Raw genomic sequence first — 27725 nt, forward strand, 5'->3', positions numbered from 1 at the left:
ATCATCAGCGAGGAAAGAACGTATCCCTTAAGCACCATTAATTGATGATTAATGATGGTTAATCTTGTTTTTAATCCCGCTAGTAGCCCTACTAGCCCATTGTAACCTTGCTTATAATAAGGTCATGGCCAAGGACAGTTTCTTATTGCTTCCAAATTACATTTGTGTCTATACTATGCACACACGCACGCACGCACGCACGCACGCACGCACGCACGCACGCACGCACGCACGCACACACACACACTACATAAATATATAGCACCCGTTTTCATTTTATTTTTTTGTACCAGTTATAAACGAAATTGCACTTTCAACCCCAGAGGTCGTTCAGGTCGTTTGCCAGCGATGACCGTCATGTCATGGCCAAGCACGCCAGTATCTACCCATCAACGGAGGAGCTGGATGCTGTGCAGACACTGGTGTCCACCGTGGAGAGTGCTCTCAAGAGGGTCTCTGATTGGATGGATAACCTCAACCATCCCTCAGAGAAGACCATCACCACCACCACCACCACCACCACCACCACCAGTGATAAAAATGACAGCGATAAAAATGACAGCGATGACCTTAAAGATGAAGAATCCCCCGGAAACACCAAGTATGTACCACTCATTTCATATTTTCTGTGTGATCGTTTATTTTGTCAAATTCTTAGCGATTATTCTACCGATTGCTGTTTCGATTAATCGAAGAATTGAGAATCAAGTTGTTTTTCTCAACAATGTGGGGAAAAATATCAATCTATTAGTATGATTAACCGCTTAAGCCCTATACTTCGCTGTATAAAAGTGTCGCTCAAAAATATAGGAAATAGCCAATCTATAACCTCTTAAGCTGCTGCAGCGTGACAGGTTTTGTACATTGGCTATTTTTGCTTTTATTAAAACATTTTAAATGGAAATAACACATTTTCCCCCAAAATCGATATTTTTTTATTAAAATTGATTATGATTGTTTTTAATCAATTACATTGATTAGTAGTGATTAACTGTTGCACCCCTAAATACAACCTCAAATGATGTATGGAACCAATGTGTTTATACTTGGCTCATTGTAATGCTCTGCAATTTCTGAAACGGTACCTGTAACAGCATCAAGCTCCTCCCAGACTGTAAATTGTTACATTTTAAATGTAATATAAATATTTTGCATGATGTTACTGTTTGCTAAAGTTCAGTAGGAGCTTATTCCCAATGCTCATGCATTAGCATTGACTCTCTTCGTGAAGCAAGCACTACATTTTCAGGAAATAGCTAGATATGAATGTGGAATTTCAATTAAGTCAACAATGTTGCGATATATCACGCAACACAAGTGGAGGAGGAATCAAAAAATGTCTTAGCAAATTAGCTGTTAACAGTTAATAGATAGCGGGTACATTAGGCTTACCTACCAGGTATTTTTTCATTTTCATTTTATCTATCATTTGGCTGGTGGAAAGTGCTAATTTCCCTGAATGTCATTTCCTACAGTGCTGGGAGTGAGGCCGATTGTGGTGCTTCTCCATCTCCACCCACCCACGAGCCTGAGAGCTTGTCAGTGCTGTGTGGTGTGATGCGTGTAGGTCTTGTAGCCAAGGGCCTGCTGATCAAAGGTGACATGGACCTTGAATTGGTTCTGATGTGCAGAGAGAAGCCGACCAAGCTGCTGCTGTACACCATCAGTGCCAACCTGCCCCTGCAGATCCAGGTACACTCCACAGTAATACACCAGCTGTGCCAAAGCTGTGCCAAAGAATGTCCAATGCAAGCAAAGGCAAGCACTGATCGTGTGTGTGTGTGTGTGTGTGTGTGTGTGTGTGTGTGTGTGTGTGTGTGTGTGTGTGTGTGTGTGTGTGTGTGTGTGTGTGTGTGTGTGTGTGTGTGTGTGTGTGTGTGTGTGTGTGTGTGTGTGTGTGTGTGTGTGTGTGTGTGTGTGTGCGCTGTACTACATTTGTGTTACATACATTATACAGTACAATACATAGTACAAGGCATCACAAACTGACACTGTGTAATTCAGTAGCATGATATGTTTTAGACAGTCAACTTTACACAATTGCTCTACATATCATTGCTTTCAGTAGGAACCATTATCTCCATATATACTTATCATAAACTAATGCTGCATATTGTACTTAGTCATATGACAGTGATGCAAACTGATTCCTAAGCTCACAACATGCAATAACATACTGGTCTGTTTTAATATTCGACCAATTAAACATTAACCCATTGAGACCTGGAACGCATCCATGTCACGTTAGCGTTTAACCACATTAACCATTAACAAGAGCTTGTGACAAAAACAATAACTGCATTGAATGATCCATTGGATTTGGAACACATTTCCTGAAAAGTAACGAATACATACAAGGTTTCTGCCCGGCAACAATATTGTGCAATGAGAATCAACAGTGGAAGAAGCTGTGTGACAGAGGATTAACATGTACGCCATCAGCTCACGACATCAGTGCACAATCAATAGTGGGGAGCACGAGGGCTCAATGTTACAGAGCCCTGACAACAAATGAAACATTTCCCATGACCTTGTATGGTGGACAAAGTGCTTGGTGGACGCTTTCGAGGAATGGAAGCCTTTGAGAAAAGATTGATTTATTTTATTTTTTCAAACAAAGAGGAGTACAATATTTTCAGTGGAGGGAAGGAAGGTATCGTTATTCGTTACTGTGAGGAATAAACCTTGTATCTCTGTTTTCATAAATGAATGCCTTTTTGTATACGAAAGTAGCAAAATTAGCCAATCTGCAAGCTCACAACACGTTGCATTGCAACCGTTTGTGAGCTTGTAGATGGCAATATTGGCAGTTTATTGGAAATGTCTGCCTATAGGAACGCCAGCTTGAAAGCCGTAAAGTCTGGCTTTGGGTTTTATATATATATATATATATATATATATATATATATATATATATATATGAACAAGAATACAACCATGAGACCTTTGCATGTGACTGTAAATGCTGCTTCCTCTCTAGCCCCCCCCCCAGAGTTAATTACCTGCCATAGCTACAGTGTGCGCTTCATCACCAGAAGCGGAATCCCTTTGAACCTCTCATTTCCTGGACTGAACCAGTGAAATTGTCAGGAAGAAGGGTGATGGATGGGGTCATCTCTCAAAGGGAAGATAGATGAAGATGCACTCGGAACAACACAGCTTTGAATGTGACATAAATCAAAAAGAAAATCACACTTGTGTGAAATGAGGGGCGCTTTTATCATCATACATCATCATACATCACATTCCGCCAATCAAATCATCACAAAAGTCATTCCGGCCAATACATTTTCTTTATCTTCAATATGTACTTTGCTCAACCAATCAAATCATCGCTATGCCAATCACAAGCCAATGTTTGTGTTCACACAAACCCGGAAAGCTGGGCTAGGACCCTTCAAAAAAGACATGAAATAAGTTAACGCCATGTACCCGATGAGTAGCATCTTGGAATTTTAAAGGAGTAATACTGGAAACATACATATTTTTGAGTGGTGTAAACCACTCCTACAACTGGCTTTGTTTTGAGTGGTGTAAACCACTCCTACAACTGGCTTTGTTAGTTTACGTGTCTGTCTGTCTGTCTGTTCGTACGTCTGTCTGTTCGTACCAAAAAATTAGCATGGTTGCTATGGTCACCCAGTTCACACGGGTGTGATTTCATTACGTCAGACATTACGTCAGACCACAGTTGATCAGTCTATATAAGACCTTACACCACTCAGTTCACACGGGTGTGATTTTTGATATATAAATGGTTCTGTGTGAATCCCAGAAAATTAATACATTAAAGTGACAGTTTGTTCAAATGTTAAAGCTCTATAATTGCTTTTACTGAACCGTTACTGAACAAATAATCAAAAATGTAGCTCTTTAATAAACAGAACATTAATTTATACAGGTTTGGATGTCAGTTTGATCCAATCAGGAGAGAGAACTCATTGTGTCATGATGACACAAATAAATAAGCAGACATTTGAAACTGGAACACTAACGGTGCCAACACAAACATTAAATCCCATTAACAATAAAGAGACAAGTTACAAAATGACGTAAGTTTTCCCTTCATTGTCAATGGCGTTTATTAAACAAACATTGAACTAAAGACAAACATTAATATGGGTTTGTGTGTTACGGCATGTCTAGCAGTCTATAAGGGATGTGTGTCAGTCTGTACACCTGGAGCTAATCTCAGTCTATAAGGGATGTGTGTCAGTCTGTACACCTGGAGCTAATCTCAGTCTATAAGGGATGTGTGTCAGTCTGTACACCTGGAGCTAATCTCAGTCTATAAGGGATGTGTGTCAGTCTGTACACCTGGAGCTAATCTCAGTCTATAAGGGATGTGTGTCAGTCTGTACACCCGGAGCTAATCTCAGTAAGGGATGTGTGTCAGTCTGTACACCTGGAGCTAATCTCAGTCTATAAGGGATGTGTGTCAGTCTGTACACCTGGAGCTAATCTCAGTCTATAAGGGATGTGTGTCAGTCTGTACACCTGGAGCTAATCTCAAAAAACACTGACCCGATCTGTGCCATATTTCTTGTTCACACTGCCAGTAGACCACATAAATACCTCCAATACGCCTTCCCCCCCATATGTTTTATACATGTTTGACATAATTTAAGTATTTAACCTTTATATATTAATGGAGGTCAAAGGAGCTCTGATTTCCCACATTTTTAGTCATAGATGTGCTATTTCCATATAATATGGAGTTATAGACGACAGGATGGCCACATGAAGTCCGAGATCCATATTAGAGCCAAACTGTTTCCATGTAGATCCTGAGATCCACATGACATTATTGTTACTATTATTTTTAATACTATTATTAATGTATTATTATTATTATTATTACTGCTATTATTTGACTGTAGAATTGTACATCTCTACCTTGCAGACACTGACAGAGGACAAATATGATGTCCGGTCACATGTGCCTGAGGCAGCCATCCTGGTCTTCAACACCAAAGATCCCAAACTCACATTGAAGATCACCCTCTCCTCCCTGGCCATGAGGGAGGATCACAGCACCACAGAACAAGGTACTCACTCACTGCTCTCCTTTGCACACCATCCCTCTGCTCTTTCCTCTCTTCAGGACTGCTCGCCTCCCCATCTTACTTGACCTTTACATGACGACAGAGGACAGAGAGAGGAACGAGGATAAGGCTAAATGCATTGTGGTGGAGGGTTGCAGGAAAGTACAAAGGTATTAAAGAGATGTGAAACCAGAGAGAGAAGGATAGTTTAGCAAAAGACTGGTGAGATTGATACTGAGAGAGGTTGAAAGCTGAGAGGAGAGGTCGTTTGAATTGACGATCAGGGGGAAAAAAGAGAGGGAAGGATATAGATCTGGGTCAAGTGTGGTAGAAAAAGCCCGCTAGGGATGTGCAGAGTTGGGATGGGCGTAACATGAGAGGCCCTTATCAGGTTTCTTCCTGTATCATCTCCTTTCTTTTTTATCTTTGTCCATTCTGACTGGACCTTTGAGTGTTAAAGGTCCTTTAAGACTAGCCAACTGTTGTTCAGTTTACTTTTTTTAAAGCAAAGTAAATTCCTTGAAACCAACAAAGTAATTAATTCCTTGGCTGAGGGGAAATCAAATCCTCCATTTTGACCCGGAGTTTTAACCCACCATTCTTCCCTTTTATTCTGTCTGTCAAGAATGGAGGATTGGCATTAGTGCGTCCACTGTGATTCTATTTTTAAGAGAATGAAAAAAAAAAGAAGGTGAGTCAGACATAAAGAGCCAGCATTATAGAACAGCTCGTCTCATTGTACAGTTTCCATTGGGATAGATTTGAAAAATCCTTCACTATGGGTAGAAAAATGGATTCAGCCCTGCAATACAGACCGCAATACAGCACCATTTTTTCCCCCCAAAGCTGCATAAAGGACATGTCACAGGGGAGGGGGGATGGCTATTTTCCTCATCCTTTATATTTACAACCTTGCCAGCACAAAAACATCCCCCCCCAGTCTGTCTTGTTACATACAATGTGATGCTACAATACGCAAGGCTATCCTGCAACCGCTCTGCTGTGTAAAATAATGTAAGAACACAATATTGACTGAGTGCCTACTGATAGTTTTCGCTATTATACACTCTTAAAAAGTCAAAGGACTTCAAGGAACCTACAATTCAGGAGTTCTTCTGATTGCAACATCAGGAGCACCCCGGAAGGTTTCTTGAAGAAAGCATTAGTAAAACTATTATGAACTCTAATGGTACTACCTTGAACTTCTTTAACTTTCATAACATTCTTTAAGGAACCCTTAAGAGGTACTTTTTCTAGTGAGGCTCCTTTTGGATCCTAGAAGAACCCCAATGAACCCCTAGGGTTTTTTTTTATATTCATTTTTTTTTTTAGAGTGTACCAACTGTAGCTATAGCCTCTGCTGATTGACTGTTGGTTTTGTTGCCATAGCTCCCCAGGTCAGCGTGCTGTGTGGATTGTCACATCTGTGAGGCCCTCCTGGCCCGCTGCCGACGAGGCTGCCCTGCACCCATCGCAGGAAACCCCCCGGGTACAAGGGGCTTCCCCAACAAACCAACCAAATCAAACCACTCTCTCTCTCTGCCTCAAACATGCTCCTCTACCCCTTCCTCTTGTTGACTGGACTTATCCTTTCTGGGAGAACCTACGCTAGGGCTGCACAGTTAATCTGAAGATATTCAAACTTCCTGATTTTTATGCTTCACAACTTATTGTTTTATCTTCCCACAATTATGCAATTGTGAATCTTAGAAGTTGGCAGTTGTTACATCTGGTCAGCTGTTGCATCTTGCCCTTGTCCCCACACATGAGTTAATATCACCAGAACACTGTACAACCCATCTTCACATCTATCAGCCCCAATAAAATCACACAAATCATTACATTACATTCATTTGGCCAAAGATATGGCACTGATCAGCACAATGAGCAACAAACGCATTAAGAAAATTATAAATGCATATCGTCCAACAAAAATATTAATGACCAATTATTGTGTTTACGGTAATTATAATCGGAATTACAAATTTACAAATTGTTGGGATTTTAGCCATAATCGTGCAGCCCTATCGTACGCCATGAAATTCTGGTCCATGTCCATTACCGAGCAAGAAATAAGGGCAAAATGACCACATTACCCAGCAGCCCTCCACATTCTATACCTGTATGTCATAATTATAGAGGCTTAATGACAATATTGGCTCAGAATGACATTCCATAATTTCATGTTGTAAAAGCAGTGGTATTAATTTATTTGTTTATGGTCTGGTCACTAATCAAACATCCCCTAAGCAGATGATGTCAGGGAGCATTTAATGGGGACTGTCCTTTTATCTGTATGTGGTCCTGACATTTGAGTGATGGTTCCTTCATGGCCTGCCTCTGGATGAGAACAATGGTACTAATGTATGTCCAAGTTATAACACTTATTTGAATGGACTGGTGTCGATTACAAGTTCAAATAGGAAACAAATGTAACAGACACAGTATAGGCCATCTGGGAGATGCTATTATCCAAAATGCTTCACAGCAGGGGTGTCAAAATTATATTAGGATAGTAGGCCGGATTAGTATAAATTCAATTTTGTGCATTCCGGATTACTACCGTCTGTCTCCCAATCCTGAAAGGCACGAATGCTGTCATAGTAATCTGTCACATTACATAAAACATGACGGATAACATTCTTAGGCTACTGATTTACTAAATAGGAATGTGCTGTTGTATACTGATACATTTTATTTGTGCATGTCATATATTATCAGGTGTATAAAGGAGCTTTCCGCCTGCATCCAACAGAATTTCAGTTAGGCAGATTTCTTTTTAAACATGATTTAAAAAAAGTGTTTAGATTTGTATTCTCGCGAGAACGATGGCTTCTATTTTCACCATTTTTCAGGAATAGAATGCCTGCAGTTTCTATTAGCTTGGATTCCCCATCGATGATGTCACTGGTGGACGGGTTTCTGAACTGCCCACAGCCCTGCTATGAGACACAGATTTTATCATGATCATTAGTGAGGACCAATTATATGAAGATAGGTTGAAAAGTGGTGAAGTGGTCCTTTAATCACAATTTCACATTTTTAATGGTTTGTGGTGTTATATGTAGCAGTTATTCATTGCATCTGACATTGAAACTCAGGTATCAGTTTGGTCAAAATAAATTAATGGTTATTAATTCATTATGATATTAATTATTAGATTTCCTCAGTCAAGCTGGCGGTGGCCAGCTTTAAAAGCGCTGAGGGAATGGTGTGCATAACGGTGCACAGCTTCCCAACATGTGACCATACAGTTGGGTGCCACCGATATTGTCCCTTATCATTTGACCCATTTAGGCCTGACCTCAAAATTTAAAAAAAATCCTTCTAAATCCTCCAGTTTTCTGAAATAAATATTTTCACGATTTTTCAAAAATAGCAGACCTACAAGCTCGTAGCGCGCCACCGGAGCTTGTAGATCTGCTATTTTTCAATAGCTAAATTATAACATAATGTTTAAAACACCAAAAGGGGTTCCCGCCCAAAATGGGTTAACTGTTCTTTTGCGCAGATCACGCAAACCTCAGCAAAAAGAAAAGGACAATATCGATGGCCTCCAACTGTAGATCACCATTATGTGGCAGTACATAATAAAGATAATGGGCAAAAGTCTGCAGAACTGGTACTGTATAGTGAATACAGGCTCAATTCAAGCACTGTCTGTAACAACTTTGTCGTTCAGGAATACTGTAGTTCAGTTTCCCGGCGTAGCCTAATTGAAAGAAATGTTTGTGGATAGCCTCTCTGCTCAAGCAGCGGACTTCAGTGTGGCACTGTGGCAGGCTTAGGTGGCAAAATGTGTTGGAAAAAAGGACATCAACTTGCTTACAGGCGAGTCCATTGGCTGTAATACAATAAATGTTTTGATTACTACATTGGCCCTGTACATTTTCAGGCTTTTGCTACATAACGCCTAAGCACCCTCTCTACAAACTCCTCGGTGACATTCAAAGATGCATCAGCACTCAAATAAATATTCCCAATTGAGCTTCATGAGTCATGTCGGTGCATATGGAGAAGGCAATAAAGGACTTCACTGGCTTCAGAGCCACTCCGTGCAGGGGTGAGATGACGCAAGTTGTGCCCTCAACACAGTTGGTGCTTACCTGCTGTCTCCATATTCACACAGCTGGCAGCTTCGCAGTGCGGCAGAGTCGAGGAGGGAGAGGAAGCAGCTGCCACACACGGAAAGATAATAAATTGACATGGATACTTTAATTGTAAAATATATATCCCCCACCAACCCCCGTAATACCATTACAAGATACACATTTTGTATAGTTTGACCTCCAGTTGGAATCAGTCCCCTCACCCAACCTTGACCTTGTTAGTGCTACAGTACGCTACTCTTTTTGAGGAGAAAACGTGTAATTTTTAAATAATCAATCATTCATCGACCGTGTATTTTGGATAAGAGAATAGCTTTTGATTGGCATATTGTCTGTGCCCAATACAATTTAAATTAAATTAAATGTCTAATGATTCTCATCATGTCACTGCTAAAGTCAAACTAGGAGATCTGCCAGGAACTTTTTAAGACAAAAGTGTTAGCATAACCTATTATAACTAGAACTGCACTCTGTCGAGTGCCTACTTGCACGTTGCACACTAGTAGGCCATAAATGGCCTTTAGTGCTCAAGCAGAGCGCGCAATTAGTGTCGACCGCTACGAACTTTCAAATCTCAGCCTCTCTGTGAAAGTCTTGGCCAAGGCGGCCCGTAGTGGGATGGCCTTGGGGTACCGGGTGGTATAATCGACAATCACCAGTATATACTTGTGCCCTCGAGCTGACTTGGGTAGCGGCCCCACTATGTCCATCGCTATTCGTGAAAATGGCACTTCAATTATAGGGAGCGGAATCAATGGGTTGCGCTGGGCCGGGCGCGGGGCGGTGAGTTGGCATCCTGGGCAACTTCTGAAAAACTCTTCAATAGCGCGTTTTGTGCCTGGCCAGTAAAACCTCTCCATGACTATCATAGGTTTTCTGTACGCCTCTCTGTAAAACATTGGAATTAAATACTAAAGTCGGGTTATAACTGGCCGTTAATGGTGACGTAATTACGATATGTTTCAATATTGGTTATCTAACAGGTAACGTATGTATGTATATGTAAGTTGTAAGTTAAAAATCACACCCGTGTGAACTGAGTGGTGTAAGGTCTTATATAGCCTGATCAGCTGTGGTCTGACGTCATGTCTGACGTAATGAAATCACACCCGGGTGAACTGGGTGACCGTAGCAACCATGCTCATTTTTTACGAACAGACAGACAGACAGACAGACACGTAAACTAACAAAGCCAGTCGTAGGAGTGGTTTACACCACTCAAAAAGTGTTATACTGTGGTCGGCTGGGTTTTTTTATGCGTATGCCGTGGTATATATATACTGGCTTTCGATGGTGACGTAATAAAGATAGGTTTCAGATTACATACACATATACATAGAGACATTACCTTTAATCCACCCGACACTGAAACATATATTTATTGCGTCACCATCGAAAGCCAGTTACACCCCGGCATTGATACATAACTTCATTACGTAACTCTCAAAATCAGTATACCACGGGCATACGCATAAAAAAGCCGGCACGACCACCTTACTTGCGCGCTCTGCTTGCGCAAGTAATAAATGACCTAGATCTCCCTATGCCAGAGCTCAAAATATCCTATAAAAGTTCACATACAAGATAGATAGGCAGATGTTATTTGCCAGATACAAAACGCCTTATAGTACCATATTTGTATTGTTGATCCGGCAATTCAACTCTTAACCGTGGTAATGTTTCTGCTACGCTACTGTATAATAAATACTCAACCCATTTGCTGTGTAGGACCATGATTCTTGTCCAGGTACTACATTTCCCAGATCTCCCTGGGGGCAGAACATGAAGGTCCCCAGTTTTTGGTCTTAGAGGAGGAGCGACATGAGCCTGTCTCTCTCATCAGCTTGTTATTGTTTGTCTACCACCTCTTCCATCCTGTTCAGCTTTCACCAACAGTCTCTACAGCAGCGGACTGCTAAACCACACAGACCACTCCTCAGCTCACAAAGTGCCTCTGTCACATGAGATCAAATCAGTCAGAATTTGAATGCTGTACTGTATACAGTATAAAACCAAGGAGGATTGATGTGTGCCATCTATAATTAGATTGGAATATCACAGAGCCATAATGCTGTTAAAAAAAGAAAAGGAAAAAACAAAAAAACCTGTCTCTTTATGACTACCTCCATATATCAACTCTTTCAGCAAGACCTTTTGAAGTGCTGAGATATCACTGCTTTAGATCACAGAGTTGCTTTTGGACTTGTGGAAGCCTCTGGTGTTGAGCTCAGGTTGTGTGGTCTGCAGTCCGTTACCTCTCCCTTGTTTGTCTGCTTGACTGTCCCACAGCGGTCATCCCCCACCCCTTCCCCTAGCTGCTCCTGAGAACAAAATAGCCTTCACTTTCTTTCCAGGGTGGCGTTCTCACTCTCAGATGTTTATGTTGTCGTCATTTGCTGTCACTCTTTTCTGCTGTCGTTCTCCCATGGCTCAGCCTCCAGTCATGGCAGGGGCGCTCTGCACAGGAAACCGGTGTGGAGAGACTGTTTTCAGTCAAAACATAAACATCTGATCGACCTCCGCAAGACCGAAAATACCAGCATGGCGTCACATCAAATGGCAAAATGGAGAAATCCCAGCTGAAATGCATTTGAACTTCTCGCCTTGTTAATGAAATGCAATTCATTTGTATAATTTCACTGTTAGTTATTGAGAGACAAATCAGAATCTGTCAGGATGTCTTAATATCTGAATCCGGCCTGTAGTCCTGGTCCAGTGCCATGCTCTCATTTTCGTCCTGCGGCCTTATCGATAACACACTAATCTGGCGTGTTCCATCGCCCTCAGCCACTGATCTGCATCTAGAGTGACAGTCCAGCCGGGCAGCAAGACGCATGCGCTCATGTCTATTCCAGTCTTTCTCAGTGTTATGAAAGATCCTGCCTTGTGCATGAGACAAAAACCACCCTTCTCTTAAAAAAAGAAAAAAAAATCACAAACTCAAATTCCCCCTCCCAAGCTCATTCAGTCAGATCAGTGGGTTTGCCTAATTTGTAGCTGTCAACCTTGCTGCCTGTGTGTCTGTGTGTGGAAGACCACTGTGGTCACGCTTTGTCTTTCATGTCTCACCCTGTTCCTCTTTCTAGAGGAGGGCATGCAGAAAGAGGAGACAATGAAGGAGGGAGAGGAGCAGGCTGAGGAAGCAGATGTTCTGAACAGGCAGAGTTGCCAGGCTGCCCTTGCATCACTCCGACATGCCAAATGGTTTCAGGTATGCACAGCTGGGCCAGTATTGCTTTTACATTTTCCAGATAGATGATGATAACCTTATCCAGCACAACTTAATGTGTCCACCACGTTAATCTCTCTCTTACCTACTTTACGGATGTAGAGCAGGTGTCTAGAAATGAATAATGGGGATGAAGGGTAGTGGACTGTGAAAATATGCAAAAATATGGGACAACAGGATGTGTCACTGGGGTAGAATGGTCATGTCCTACTTTGAAGCCAGGAGGCAGAAGAATTCCTGTTGCAGTGGAGTATTGGTCAGTATGTTGACCGTGCCGTTTACCAAAAAATAAGCAGCATCGTTTATTATAACAAATTCTAACCCTAATCTCACAAAAATATTCCTAACACTAACTTCACACTAATCTAACATTTGTTGGACTATTGAGACGTTGGATCTAACATTTGTCGGACCATTGGGACGTCGGAATAATGGTCTGTCGGACTAATGGTTGCATGTTGAGGTGTACTTGAGAAAGACACCCCTTAAGTGCTGCCGGTTTGTGCCTTGCGCGATTTCCTCTGTCCATGTGTGAATGTGTGTGTGAAGGGGTGAATGTAATGCACATTGTATGGCACTTTGTAGCAAGGTGCTATATAAAAGCAAAAGCACCATTTACCAAATAATGCATTGTTGGCTTGTAATTCAGTTATTTTTGGCAAGTGACACCCTCACACAATGGAGTATAAATTAAACGTAAGTGCCCAGTAGCTGTAAAGTGCAGGGCAGTAGCTGTAGTAAGTGCAGGGCAGAGTCAAGAGTGTAGGGCTGGGCCATGGCCCACAATTTAAGTTTCATCTACATCAACTCATGAACTGTTTCAGAATTGGGGTTACGAGAGCAACGCTGAAAGGGGTGGCATTGCTGGTTAGGTCAGGTACCATTTTAGTATCAAATTAGGTGTGTTTGTCATGTTAATTTTGCTTAATTTTGTTTCTTTTTAGGCGTTTTATAGGAGCTTTCTATTTAATTAAATTTCTTGTAAAATCACGTGTGCATTCTGCAATGTCTGTCTATAGAAAAATGTATAATCTTAATCTCTAAACTATAGTTCCGTATCTATTTCACCAGTCTAGAAATTACACTAACGCTGCCTTTTGATGCTCTCTTTCTGTCTTCGTTTGCCTGCCTGTCTATCCTCTCAGGCCAGAGTGAGAGACCTGAAGTCCTGTGTCATTGTCATGCGTATTCTCAGAGATATGTCCAACAGAGTGCCTGCATGGCACCCTCTCAAAGGATGGGTAGGTGGCAGTTAACCACTTTCAACCTGGTAGCGCTAGTTTTGGTTTTCATTACATGGTCAAAATTGTCAAACATTCTCCAAAAAACATGTTACTCAACACAAATGAAAAACAGAAACGTAGAATTAAAACTAAAGCAATCTCTGCCTTTCTCTCCTGCCTTGCACAGCCCTTGGAGCTCATCTGTGAGAAGGCCATAGCTACATGCAACCGGCCCCTGGGTCCCGGGGAGGCTCTTCGCAGGGTCATGGAGTGTATTGCCTCAGGAATCCTCCTGCCTGGTCAGTTCTTAACACGTTAAGACCTGAGGCCGATTCTACAAATGTTTCTGTAAAAAAATCAGTGGTGCTCAAACTTTTTCAAGCCAAGGACCCCCTAAATGATATGTAAAATATTGTGTTCCACTTCCAGGGACCCTCAGAAGCAAAGATTTGAGTAATAATACAATGATATATATAATTTTAATATAATAAATAAAAGCCTACAAGCTAAACAGCTACTACATAGTCAAATAGAGTAGAAAGTAGAAACAAAGGTAATAGTTACATTACGGTCCACACAGTAGATCCCCTCCCCTTTAACCACTTGAGCCCTTGACAATATAAGATCTACAAGCTCACAACGAGTCGCAATGCGACACGCTATGAGTTTGTAGATCGACTAATTGCGGTGAAGAGATTTGAATCAATAGCCCCCTCACCAGGTCCCGCTGCCACCACACCTGAAAGACCTGGACGGAATGACATTCCATTTGAATTCAATGGAAAGTGTTGCTATTCCATTCACCCAAATGCTGTTTATATATCCCCTCCCCTTGAATGTAGATTTCCTGGAGAAACACTGACATAGATTGATTGTTCTAGGTGGCCCAGGACTTCATGACCCCTGTGAGAGGGAACCCACAGACACCCTTGCGGCAATGACCTCCCAGCAAGCTGAGGCCATCTCCCACAGCGCACAGGTCAGTCTGCTTTACAGCACACAAAGAAACATTAAAAAACCTGACCTGTGACTTGAGAATCATATCCAGAAAGGGTGTTTTATAAATTATAATGCACCACATTTGCATGCAGAAAGTGGTACTAGAGGAAAGAAATGCCACACTGACACCGAGAGTCTGAAGTTATAGTTAAAGCGCAAATAACATGCATTTTAAAACTGCTTTTAATATTTAATATCATATTGTCTATGTCCCTCAAACTTATTTCTAATGGTTTGAACCTCAATCACCACTCTGATATAACCAGGCCTTGTCATTTCTTTCTGGACTTTGAAAGCAGTTTTAGCTGCAGTACCACAATGTCCTGAGGTGGTGGGGGTGCTGATATGCAGATTATTTAATATTTGAGTCATTATAATATTGATGCTAGATAAAACCAGGCTTGTTTCCATTCCATGCCAGCTTGGAAAATCAACAATGGTGGACATTGTAAACAAAGTGGAAATGCAAATTTGGAACTGAAGACTGAAGAAGAGGAGGAATTATACAAAGTAGGGTGACATTGATGACATCACGATGAGGCCAAAATCAGTTGAGCTGTTCCTGAGAGCAATTTCCATTAAAACACCAATATGATATGAAAGCCTGATTGTTCAAAATTGGTTATTTGTGGGGATAGAAACACATATGGGAGCCCCAAAAACACACAAGAAATTGATATAGTTGAATTTTATGTTATAGGTCCTTTAAGACTTGATGGCGAGACGAACTTGATACCTTAAAGACTAGCAATAAGACCTTTATTGAGCCCGTGAGGGAAATTGAGTTGCCAATGGCATCCCAAGTTACAGTGTGATAGTTCTGATTCTGAATCATGTCCCTTGCAGCATTGTGAAACTGCTTATTCCTGCACTAAAATGTAACACAGACAGCACTCTGAATTGATGGTTACCATTAAAAGGATCAGGGGAAAAAAGCGAAAACCAAAGCGTTACTGTGAGTGGGTTTCAAACAGCCCAGCAGGGGTATCGCTCGCTACAGTACCACCCACTGCACCAAAGTCAGCATTTTTTCCAGGAAACGGGTTGATAGTAACCTTCCCTCCTGTTACACTTCCTCCCCATTGATTGAAGGAGGGTTATTTAAAGCGTGCTCTCGGACGCCCCACAGGTCCCCGAGCTCACATCAGCACTATATTTAGCTGAGTGGCTGCCGCAGTCAGAACCCCTCCCCCTTCTCCTCCAGACCCTGACCTCCAGTAAGCGGCCTCCTCCATCGCTGGAGGAGACCAGTGATCTGAGGGCCTAATTAGCCGGCTAATGAGCGTGGGAACACTCTCCCTCGTTGCTCTCTTACCGCTGATGTTGGTGGAGCTGCTTGCCGCTATACTTACCACATGAAACAACAAAGTGTGGCCCCGGGCAGGAGATGTGGGTTCAGTGGAAGAGGGAGACGTTTTCAAAGTTCTCTTGCTTTCTCTCATCTCCCACCCCCTCACCCCCCCCCCCCCCCCTCTCTCTCTCTCCCTCTCCTTTCCCCCTCACATCTCTGTCTCACTTAGTGGAAAAATGCCAGAAATGGTACTCTGGGAATGCTTCTTTCTTCTGCTTTTTTGTGCAAAGAGAATGTTCCATAATGCATGGAATGACTTCCATCCAGTAGGCTCTTATTAGTGTACACGAGCATGCTCAGATGTGCGATAATTAAAGCGCATTGATTGGGATTTTAAATGGCATTTTCTAGTATCTGTGCTGCACCATTTCCTCGAGAGCAGGGGACTGTGTTCTTTTAGCTCTGCTGTTACAGTGACATGCCCTTATTCTGTGTGTGTGTGTGTGTGTGTGTGTGTGTGTGTGTGTGTGTGTGTGTGTGTGTGTGTGTGTGTGTGTGTGTGTGTGTGTGTGTGTGTGTGTGTGTGTGTGTGTGTGTGTGTGTGTGTGTGTGTGTGTGTGTGTGTGTGTGTGTGTGTGTGTGTGTGTGTGTGTGTGTGTGTGTGTGTGTGTGTGTGTGTGTGTGTGTGTGTGTGGTTATTTTTCAGCATGCGCTACGCCTCCTAGCCTTTGGACAGCTTTACAAGGTCTTGAATATGGATCCACTCCCTGCAAGCAAGTCCTCACCCATCCTGTTGGAAGGTGCGTGTGTGCGCGTATGTGTATGTCTTGAGTGCATATCTGTGTTAGCGTATGTGTGGATATCTCATGCCTGTCCCAGAGATGGCCATTGATCCATGTTGTATCCTGTTCTCTGCAGGGAGCTGCCAGAAGAGGCATCGTGAGGATGGAGGGCCAGATGACAGAGACTTCATCAAGAGGATAAAGGGTGACTTTGACTTTGACAGAGAGCACGCGTTGACATATTACAGAACAAACAGCTTATCTCAATCCCCTGCACCTCCGCTTTGAAATCTAGGAAATGATTAGTCACTGGTATCAATGTTACTACGCTTTAACGCCCAGAAGTTGAATGTCCCCGAGAGCTGGTCGAGTTAAGGGTTTGTTGCACCGATAGCAGACCTACAAGCTCGTAGCGCGCCACCGAGTGGCACGCTACGAGCTTGTAGATCTGCGATTAAAATTCAAATACAGAGTTTAGGGCTTTTTAGGATTGATTATTATTTTTGCCCACCAGATTGAATTATAGGCTGTAAGTAAGTATCAATATGTTCATGGAAGATACGGTAATTGATTAAAAAAAAAAAAAAAAACGGTTTTTTTATTATTATATATCAGTTTTAATTTTTAACCTATTCTAACCAAGAAACCAGTCGATGATAATCGAGCGTATAATGGTTGTGAAATAGTTTGTTGGACATATCTATTTGCTAAAGTGCCTACTACAATACATAACATCATTAACATAACTTTAGAAGCATTTATTGTTTGAGTTGATGGACCAATACAGATTTGAGGTCCATCAAGCTACCAGTAGCTTGAGTGTGGTTTAAGTATGGGTATAGAATTGAGCAAGTGAAGACAGTGTGAGTGTGTGGGTGTTTTTGATTCACCTGTCAGGTGTAAGAGACCTTTGATTAAAATTAATCACTATCTAAAGTGAAATATAGATTTCATCCATGTTTATATTAAATGTAGGTTAGATTTCATCCATGTTGTGCAACATGATTAACAGATACACTGTGATTTAAAATTATATAGGACTTAATCATTGTTAGTGCAACCCACTCTTTATTCACAAATGTGTCACCTAGTAATTTAGATAATATCACAAAAGGAAAAAGACTTCACAAATTGAAAAGTTGCCCATTTGACATTCTTTCTATTTATTCAAATGGGGAGAACGCGTAAGAAGTAGCCTAATTTGAATTGTGTGTGTGAATTCAATTAATGATAGAGTTTTTTTCTTAGTGGATTAGTCTGTTTTTTAAGGGGTGCTAGCCCCTCCTATGCCCAGCTTTCCGGGTTTGTGGGAACACAAACATTGGCTTGTGATTGGCTGATCACCCCATAGCGACGATTTGATTGGCTGAGCAAAGTACATATTAGATAAAAGTGAGGGCGCCAAAAGTGATTGGCCGGAATGATATTTGTGATCATTTGTGTTTGTGATGTATACATCAATGTGATGTATGATGATAAAAGTGCCCCTCACTTCACACAAGTGTGATCTTTTTTAATGTGTAGGTGATATATATATATATGCTTTTTGACTAGGCAGTTGTCATATGTGAAAGACAATTTTGGCTGCTGTCCTCTGGTTTTGTAGAGCCCGGATTCCATTTCAAATTGATAGCACATTCCTTGTGAGGGCTGCATGCCAGAATAGAAGTAACCACACAGCACCAAACTGTGATGGCCTCCCACCCTGCTCACTCACGGCCAGGGAGGCAGTCTGTGTCACAGTAATTAAATAGCCCCTCACCAGGCTGCCTGTCCCAGGGGACTTTCATCTGCCTGAAGTTCAAAGCAGGTGACGCAGAGTGAGAGGAGGGAGGTGGGGATAGAGTGGGATTAATACTCCTGGCTCACAGGCATCTTGCACGCAATTATCTCCCTGGCCTGCCTCCCACTGGAGACCACACACACAATGTAGTGTGCATGCGCACACACACACACACACACACACACACACACACACACACACACACACACACACACACACACACACACACACACACACACACACACACACACACACACACACACACACACACACTCATTAACACCTCCTGGTCTCTCTTCCAGTATTCCACTTGGAAGGCACTTGAAGCTACTGTATTGTACAGTATACCGTATGGCAGCACGGTTCAATGATTGCTTATTCAAATAATCAAACATTTTCTCATTGACAACTAACTATGAAATGAAATTGTTTTCAAGGGCCTGTTAGTTTATGATGACACTTGCTCAACTCATTGATGTCCAACTAAACTCTCAGTAATAGCAAATAAATAAATAATGAATACATTGCATGGTTTTCTCAGTGGTCAGTTGTCAATGATATGTTTGACCCTTCTTGTACCTGTTTTAGTCGTAGACTGGAGGATGACTGACCCCAACCACCCAATGAATGCCCTGATGCGTCTGAACCAGATCCAGCCAGGCCTACAGTACCGCTTGTTGTCCCAGTCTGGTCCGGTCCACGCCCCTGTCTTCACCATGTCTGTAGAGATCCATGGGACCACATACCAGGCCACCGGCAACTCAAAGCGGACCGCAAAGCTACAAGTAGCACTCAAGGTACTGTCTTGGACATTGAACACACACTATGGTATAGAGCTATAGAGCACACACTATGGTCTATTTTAATTAAACGTGACCCACATGTCCATTTTGGAAATCAGTTGGCTGTTCATTGCAATGAGGAAGTCTTCGATCATTACAATATTTTCTAATTTGATTAGTTTACTGGTTTATTTTGTCATTGTCCACTGTCCAGTCCAGCTCCTCTACTGGACCTGCCACACTAATGGACTGTGGGCCTCCTTTCTTTAATATCCAATTCCATTGACAATTTGATCATAATGTTACAGCAGGCAATCGCTTTGATTCCGTTAATGCACTGCTGTCATGGTGCTATCATCACCTATTTTTCAAAATTCTCCATAATCCTTGGGAACTCTACTTTCAATTGCTGTTTGTCATTGCTGTCAGCCATGACTGTATTGTCTCCAAATCTAACGATATCGAGAGAGGGAGAGGGAGAAGGAGAGAGAGAGATTGCCCATAGATAGATATGAGATATATATATATATATATATATATATATAGAGAGAGAGATAGATAGGCTATATAAGAAAGGCTTTTATACATGTGATGTGATGTATACATGCAAACCCCCGCCCCACTCCAATACAAATTGGCCGCTACAATAACCTTAATAATAGAGAAAATACATCATAAATAAATTCTGAAACCAGATATAATCATTAAGGAAAGTGTATGCCTGTATAATTTCTCAATTTCAAATTTCCAGCAATTCAGTTGCAAAAAACTGTTTTTTTCTGTTTTTTTTTAAATAGTAATCTGGGTACCGCCCAAAATAATTTGGCGACCCCCCGAGCGGTCACAACCCCCAGGTTCAGAACCCCTGGGCTAGTCAGTGGATCGAAATATTTATTAATGCTTTTATCTCACATCAATTTTAGCGTTGTATACATATACAGTCGCATCTGTCATTCGGATGCATGATGTTACAATCAACGTTATGGTAGGCTACAGTAGGCTACCGGTTCAACAAAGTTCTCTGTGATTGGACAAGCGTTGCTTTTTGTAGCATCGGGACCGCGACAATCAGGCGATGTCCTTGGCGCAGTCGGTAGCGATGTCGCCAAGCTAGAAGGTCCTGGGTTCGATTCCCGCTGGGGACGCTTTGGGCGCTGGGGCCGTTTTCTCCTCCGCGTCATCAGTGGCCATAAACTGGGTGGGGTTGGAAAAAGGGCTTTGAATAAAAATAAAGTATTCTGGCCTTTACTAAAGGGCTGAAGAGAAAGCACTCTAGCACTGATATCGGGCCTGGGCCATGGCTCAGTGGTCCAGGCACCTTGGCTGGTAATCCAGTCTGGCAGTGTGCCGCGGGTTCGACTCCCGATCCCGACGGCCTTTACTGCATGTCATCCCCCCATCTCTCTCCCCATTTCCTGTCAGCCTACTGTCTGTCCCTCCATAAAAATATAAAATAAAGGCGAAAGCCACAAAAAAACAAAAAAAAAGCAATGATAACGATCAGAATACTTTTAACAGACCCAAAAAGATCACTTAACAGCACCTTTAATATCCTGTGTACGGTATGTATTGAAAATAAAGTAAAACTACTGTATTGATTGTACTGTATGTGTTAGCAATGGGTGGCATAACGATCCAGCTCTGCTTTATGAGGTAGAAATGTAAAAAGGTGTTACTTATTGCCTGCCTGTGGTGCTGACTGTAAAAGAGGAGAGACTGTCTCTGAGGATTATGGACAGATAATTGAAAAAGAAAAAAAGGATAACTTTCAAATAAAATGGTGAGGAGAAGCTAATAGACTGTTGTTAAAAGGATGATGCTGGAGAAATGAATAGGTGATTTGAGTGGCATTTTAATGGTGCAGCATGCCAGTGAAAGGTAAAGAGATGGACGGATAATTGGAAAGATTAATAAGGGCTGCCGGGGTCATCACTCTAATGCTCGTATACAAAGAAATTGGATAACATCCAAGAGTTTTTCTAATAACTTGTGTGTTTATCCAAGATCAGCTGACAGAGCAGACTCGCTCACAGCCTGTTTTCACGTTAAATGCAGTTTACATTTATTTATACCTGGGAGCTACCCAGGGGATACCTGGGAGCTACCCAGGGGATACCTGGGAGCTACCCAGGGGATACCTGGGAGCTACCCAGGGGATACCTGGGAGCTACCCAGGGGAACACATCCTTCGCTACTCTACTAGGGATTAAAGGACCACTTCACCACTTTTCAATATCTCTTCATATAATTGGTCCTCACTAATGTTCATGATAAAACACCACCATTTTTTTTCCTATAGTCTGTGTCTCATAGGAGGGCTTTGGGCAGTTCGGACACCCGTCCACCAGTGACATCATCATTAGGCAGATTTTTTTTAAAACAAGATTTGTTTTAAAATATATTTAGATTTTTAATATCGTGAGAACGATGGCTTCAACTTTTGCATTGCAACTTTTCAGGAAAAGAAAGCCTGCCGTTTCTATTAGCTTGGATTCACCATCGATGATGTCACTGGTGGACGGGTTTCTGAACTGCCCACAGCCTTCCTATGAGACACAGACTGAGTAGGAAAAAATTGTGGTATTTTATCATGAACATTAGTTAGGACCAATTATAGGAAGAGAAGTTGAAAAGTGGTGAAGTGGTCCTTTAAGTGTCATGCGCAGCGGTACTGCAGTGTTTCCTTATACCCAGATGAGAGAGCATATTTTTTTGTTTCCTTCTCCTCCCCAGATTTGTCCTTGTGCTCCGGAGATTTGAACCTTTAAATCATTAATCAGTTGTGTTCTATTTCAGGTCATACCCGTGTATGCCATATGAGTAAAATGGCCGCTGTCTGAATATGATCAAATTTATGGAGCAATATAATGAAAAGGTCTCTTGTTCCCCCCCCCCTCCAGGCGCTGCAAGCACTGGGTTATGTGGCTGGTGGTGACGGAGACCAGGACTCTCTGAGTGCTGACGAGAGATCTGACGGGGAAGGCAAGAATGACAGATTGTCCACCAGTTCCAGCTGTAACTCTGTCACCTCCACCGATGCACAGGAGGTAATGACTAACGTGTTTTTGTGCACATTTGACTCACATTCACACACCATACTAATCACAAATCAACCTGCATTTAATCAGGAATTTGGCCGATAGACTGGATACAGGTTTAAAAATTGCTACACTCCAAGTGCCGGCTGTAGTTTTCTAAACCTTAGTAGTCTTTTAGGCCCAGCACCCATTTACAGCACTACACCACTGACATGCCTGTTGGAGAGTGCTCGCAATACACCTATGCCGACGACTCAGCCATTGGATTTGGGGACAACGCTTTCACTTCAGTGTGGTCGAGAGTGTTCCTGAGAAAGTTCTCTCACTACTGAGCAGGTGCTTTCACAAATGGCACTTAAAGCTGAGCCTGCCCAAGACCGTATTCTCTGTATTCCATCTTGCCAATCGATGTGCCAATACCACGCTCAACATCAAACTCCACGGCACCAATGTCAGGTCCCAATCCCAAGTACCTTGGTGTCACACTTGACAGAAGCCTCACCTTCAAGCCACACATCCAACAAGTCCCTGCCAAGACCGCTGCCCGTGTAAACCTCCTGAAGAGACTTGCTGGCACTGGGTGGGGTGCACCTCCACCCTTGCCCTTGCATGGAGTATGCAGCCCCCTGCATGGAGTCACAGCTGCCATACAGCCTCTATTGATGTTGTGCTCAACACCACCATGAGGCTAATCAGTGGTGCCTTGCCATCAACCCCTCTCGAGTTTCTCCCCATACTGTCTGGCATCCCACCTCCAGAGCTCCGTCAAAACTTCTTGACCTTGATGAGCCAACAAGCCTGATTCCCCCGCCTTCTGAATATGCCAACCAGAGACTCAAACGCAAACACTTCTCCACCGAGGCTAGGAGACTCCTTTCCACGAGCCCTCCACGCCCTGAATGGATCCTTGACCGCTGGAACAACCAATGGTCCAAATCCACATCCACGCTGAGTTCATCAACTCTCCTTCAACCAACCATCCTGGATGCGACTTGCCACGGAATGCCTGGGTCAACCTCAACAGACTTCGCTCTGGAGTAGCTAAGACCGAACTCTACCTGCACATGATTGGAGTGTCTTTTGATGAATTGAACATGGTGGACCCTATTGGAAACGAGTGTAATGCTTAATTGGGTCGTCCACTCACAGTTAACAGCCTTTGTATTGAGTTTGTGCTTGAAATGTACTGTAATTCTGCAAACTGTTAATACATTTTTCAATCAATCAATCAAAGTCTGCCACTGAAAACCACAGACTGTTGAACACATCATCGATGAATGCCCAATCTTCAAGTCACCACATGGAGTCAGCGGCCTAATTTAACTGGACGATGATACCACTTCTTGGCTGATGTCCAAATTGCCTGTGTAGCCCTACACGAACGAACGAGTACACATTGTCGATGTGCGTATATATTAAGTATGCTTTACAGTCTAACACACAAAAATCCAGGCGGCAAAGAAGACATCTTTTTGCAGTGAGCATGGGGTAAAGGCAAGTGTTCCAAAGTCACCCTTTTGGAAAGATTTAGCTTGTTTTAGCTTACAAATTATGATTAATTATGAAGTATTTTCACAACATTACCACTGAACTGATTTATATTTCTTTACATGACCATGTTGCTCGACAAAAATGATGCATTTTCAACAAAGTGTTGATAGGATTTTTCAGTTGGAAATGCATATTTGAGTACCACAGACGTCCAAATTTCATTCTGACCCCTCCACGAAAAGGCCTCGTTGTCCTGAACCCTTATCTATCATTTATACATTATGGATCAATATGTACAGTATAGCCACACAGCCAGCAGTATAGTAGACATTTTGAAATCCATCTTGTGTGAAAACAGGTACTGATCATGTGTGGCGGCACTTTTGGTGTTTCTAAAACTTTCTGCAAGCTTCAGGGTATTTTGTCCGGCATATATTGACAGAATAACATTTTCCCTCTACTGAGTGCATAACATAATTTTACCGGTTAGCATTATGACGTTGAGAAAGAGAGAGTGCATGTGTCCAATGTCCACTGCACGATTTGCTATGAATGGATATAGAAACATCCATAAGAATCTGTTTGTATATTAATACTTTTACCCACTCCACCACTCATTAGACCTCTCAATGAGGAGAACAGCAAAGAAGAAGTGGCACTGGTGGAGTTCTCAGACAAGCACGAGAACAGCTGTCATGGCGACTGCATGCATCCTACATTGCGATCGGTTGTGAACATGTATAGCTCTCTTACCATTAATTTAGCACATGCCCATGGACATAGAGCTGAGTGAAGACTATTCCGAAACTCACATTTCAGTCGTGATGTTTGGTCCATATGTCCATGTTGTAATTATTCTATAGAAACTAAAGGAATACCAGCACTCACTTTTTATCCATTTAAGATTCTTGTTCATTTAGAGTTCTCCCCCCAGCAGCCCTTCGGCCGAAACGTTTCATGCTTCGGAAGGCCAGACGTTTGTTGCTGCTGCTGCTAGGGGGAGAACTCTAAATAAACAAGAATCCTAAATGGATAAAAGTGAGTGCTGGTATTCCTTTCTATAGACTATTGCTACCAGAACCGTGCACCAGATATTCTCTTACTGTGAACTACTCAACTGAGTGCTTGCTTCTCCTCTCTTCATGTTGTAATTATTCCCACCAGTGACACGCACACAATTCAAAGACGGTAAAATGAACTGCATTGCCCTGCCCTGTATCTCACCACAGTTTAATTTACATTTAATTTGAATGTCACAAATGCTGTTGCAGTATTCTGTAACAAGTTTGTTGCAACATTGCATGTTAACATTAAGCACATTTAAGTGCTCTGTTATATCCACCAAAAATACAAGATCATGAAGCCAGGCATTCAACTCTGCCACTGGATGATTCCCTTCCAAAAAAAGAATGGTGGTTAAGGATGGATGGTTAACTGCTGTCTATTATTTTAGTTGTGAAGTACACAAGAAGATGCAGGCGGCATGGCAGACTACAGCAATAGGCAGAGATAGCAGCAAGAGAGTGGCTTCTATACAAACACATAATAAATGGTCATGAATAATGTTTTTTTTGGCACCCAAATCATCCTGTGGGCCGGATTAGACCCCTTAGCGGGTGGTCCACAGGCAGCGACTTTGCCACTACTGGGCTATCCAAGTGTGCTTATGCTGTAGGTCTAGCATCGCTAGACACAGACACAGCGGTGTTCTGTCTGTAGTCAATGATGGGTTTGCAGAACGCAATAGAGGAAACGACAGACTCTTACTTTTGCTCTAGGATTATCTTCATCTCTTTCTTTTTCTCTTTTCTGTGTCTTCAGTCCAGGGCTCCAGGTCCAATCCTGACCGCTGGGGGCAAGAACCCTGTCATGGAGCTGAATGAGAAACGCAGAGGACTCAAATATGAACTTATATCGGAAAGCGGGAGCAGCTATGACAAGCGCTTCATCATTGAAGTGAGAGAGAACACTCACTCACTCACTCACTCACTCACTCACTCACTCACTCACTCACTCACTCACTCACTCACTCACTCATTCAAGTACACACCCAAAGCTCTGTGTCATATGTTTTCATATTGCCTTTCAGTGCTCCTTATTAGAAATTAATGAATATTTGATGTTTAAGCCTCCGTGCCCTCCAGGGATGTTTTATCTTGTGATATTCAAAGAATAGGACCTGTAGTTGCATGTTTCTGAGGTGCTGTGGGATTTGCGTGTTTTTATCATTGAGTTCAGCGAGAGTACTGAGAGTTATTAATAGTTCAATAGGTGGGTTTAAGTGGATGATAATTCAGCAACATCAAAATTAATCTCAGCTAGCTAGCTAGCTACAGTATAAGTAAATCTAACTTTAACAGCTACAATCTGGGATTTATTTCACTGAATACAAATGTGATGATGGTAATCAATCTGTATGATAGATGATGATGATGTTAATACAATACGTCTCCCTACTATTCCATTGAGAAATGTTGAACGTAGAGACCGGTATCGGGTAGGACACCAACTCATTGACAATGTCAATAAAGTTACTTGAAGCAGATGGTGCACTGGATTGGACATAAGATGTGCTGTCATCTTTATCGTAGTTTGTTAGATCGTTGGAATGACCAGTCTGTCGCGGGGAGACATAATATTGATGCTACATTCACACTGGCAGCGACAAGGCAACAGAGGCCACAAGTCATTTTCAATGGAAGCTACAATGTAATGCCTGACACTTGTAACTGCATGCCGGGCACTACAAAAAGTTGAACAGGCTTTATTCTCACGTAACCAGATCTCCACTAGGTAAGTAAGTACTAACTATGCGATGCAGCTATGCGAGACTAAGTTGCACTTCAGCACTCCAATGACAGTGAAGCATTACAAATATTCAGTTCAAGTCAAGTCAAACATCAATCAATCAATTATGTGTTTTTGTTGCACCATTTCCACTACCCATCTCTCTCCCCATAATTCCTTCCTGCTCTGTTCCGTAAAAGGAAGAGGAATTCCTTGTTGGCATTAGACAGTTCATTGTGCTATTTAACCCTATCCTTTGCAGCCACACAGTGTGGCTTGAACAACACTTTAACAGTGTAGCTGTCCAAGCTTGGAAGTTTTGTAGATTTTGTGGCTCCTAGTGTAAATGCAGAATTACGGATTATAGCTTTAACATAACGTTACATAATATTGACCAACTCTTTTTTTATAATTTTTATCCCACGATTTTGCAACCCAGTTTTTTCACCCAGTGCCAATTATCTAATGTAATCCTCGGCGCTACAATTCCTGCCAACCTGGGGGGGCAGCGGACTGACCTCATGCCTCCTTCTATGCATGAGGAGTCCAAGCTGCTTCTTTTCACCTGACAGGGGGGGAAAGTTCCTTTCCCCTCCATCAGGCGCCCCGGCTGGCCAGGGGGAGGTAGTTTTAGAGACCAGGATTACTGCATGTTTTTGTGAGGGTACCTACCCTAGGGGACACGGGGAGAACATGCAAACTCCACACAGAAAGGCCCTTTCGCCAACCCCACCTCGGGTATGGGCACTGATGACGCGGAGGAGGGAACACGCCCCCGGCACCCAGGTCTCCTAACTCAACATAAGACCACTCGGATGAAACAGTCTGTTTACTGTATGGGGCCAAACCTCTCTTAGTAAAAGCATTTGTTCAACATTGCCAGCTGAAGAAAAACAATGAACAATATCGCTGTGAACATTAGTACAATCAACGGACTATCTCTGTTATGACAGGTGGAGGTAGACAAACAGGTGTTCCGAGGCACGGGCCCCAATAAGAAGGTAGCCAAGGCCAGTGCTGCAATGGCCGCTCTGAAGAGCCTGTTCTCTGGCTCCAAATCAACAAGCATCAAAAAGAAACGTCCCAATCCACCGGTGAGTAGACCCACCTACTTAGGAGCCAGATGTTGTTGTAATTGGTTTGTACAACGATGTGATGTACGCATT

At 42.4% G+C, this 27725-nt stretch overlaps 1 protein-coding gene across 4 annotated transcripts in view; it reads left to right on the forward strand.

The window, feature by feature from the left end:
* Positions 1-27725, forward strand: part of LOC306934037 (spermatid perinuclear RNA-binding protein-like) — a 53472-nt gene that overhangs the window by 16306 nt on the left and 9441 nt on the right. For all 4 annotated transcript variants that reach the window (XM_079516463.1, XM_079516465.1, XM_079516464.1 and 1 more), the window contains exons 3-15: positions 324-601; positions 1476-1692; positions 4904-5048; positions 12241-12365; positions 13529-13624; positions 13794-13905; positions 14488-14585; positions 16603-16696; positions 16815-16883; positions 19050-19258; positions 22144-22290; positions 25594-25728; positions 27513-27653. In XM_079516463.1, the coding sequence (XP_079372589.1) occupies positions 324-601; positions 1476-1692; positions 4904-5048; positions 12241-12365; positions 13529-13624; positions 13794-13905; positions 14488-14585; positions 16603-16696; positions 16815-16883; positions 19050-19258; positions 22144-22290; positions 25594-25728; positions 27513-27653 (1866 nt within the window). The remainder of the gene's footprint in view (positions 1-323; positions 602-1475; positions 1693-4903; positions 5049-12240; positions 12366-13528; positions 13625-13793; positions 13906-14487; positions 14586-16602; positions 16697-16814; positions 16884-19049; positions 19259-22143; positions 22291-25593; positions 25729-27512; positions 27654-27725) is intronic.

This window comes from Electrona antarctica, assembly GCF_951216825.1.
Source record: "Electrona antarctica genome assembly, chromosome: 12".
In the NCBI taxonomy this organism is placed as follows: Eukaryota; Metazoa; Chordata; class Actinopteri; order Myctophiformes; family Myctophidae; genus Electrona; species Electrona antarctica.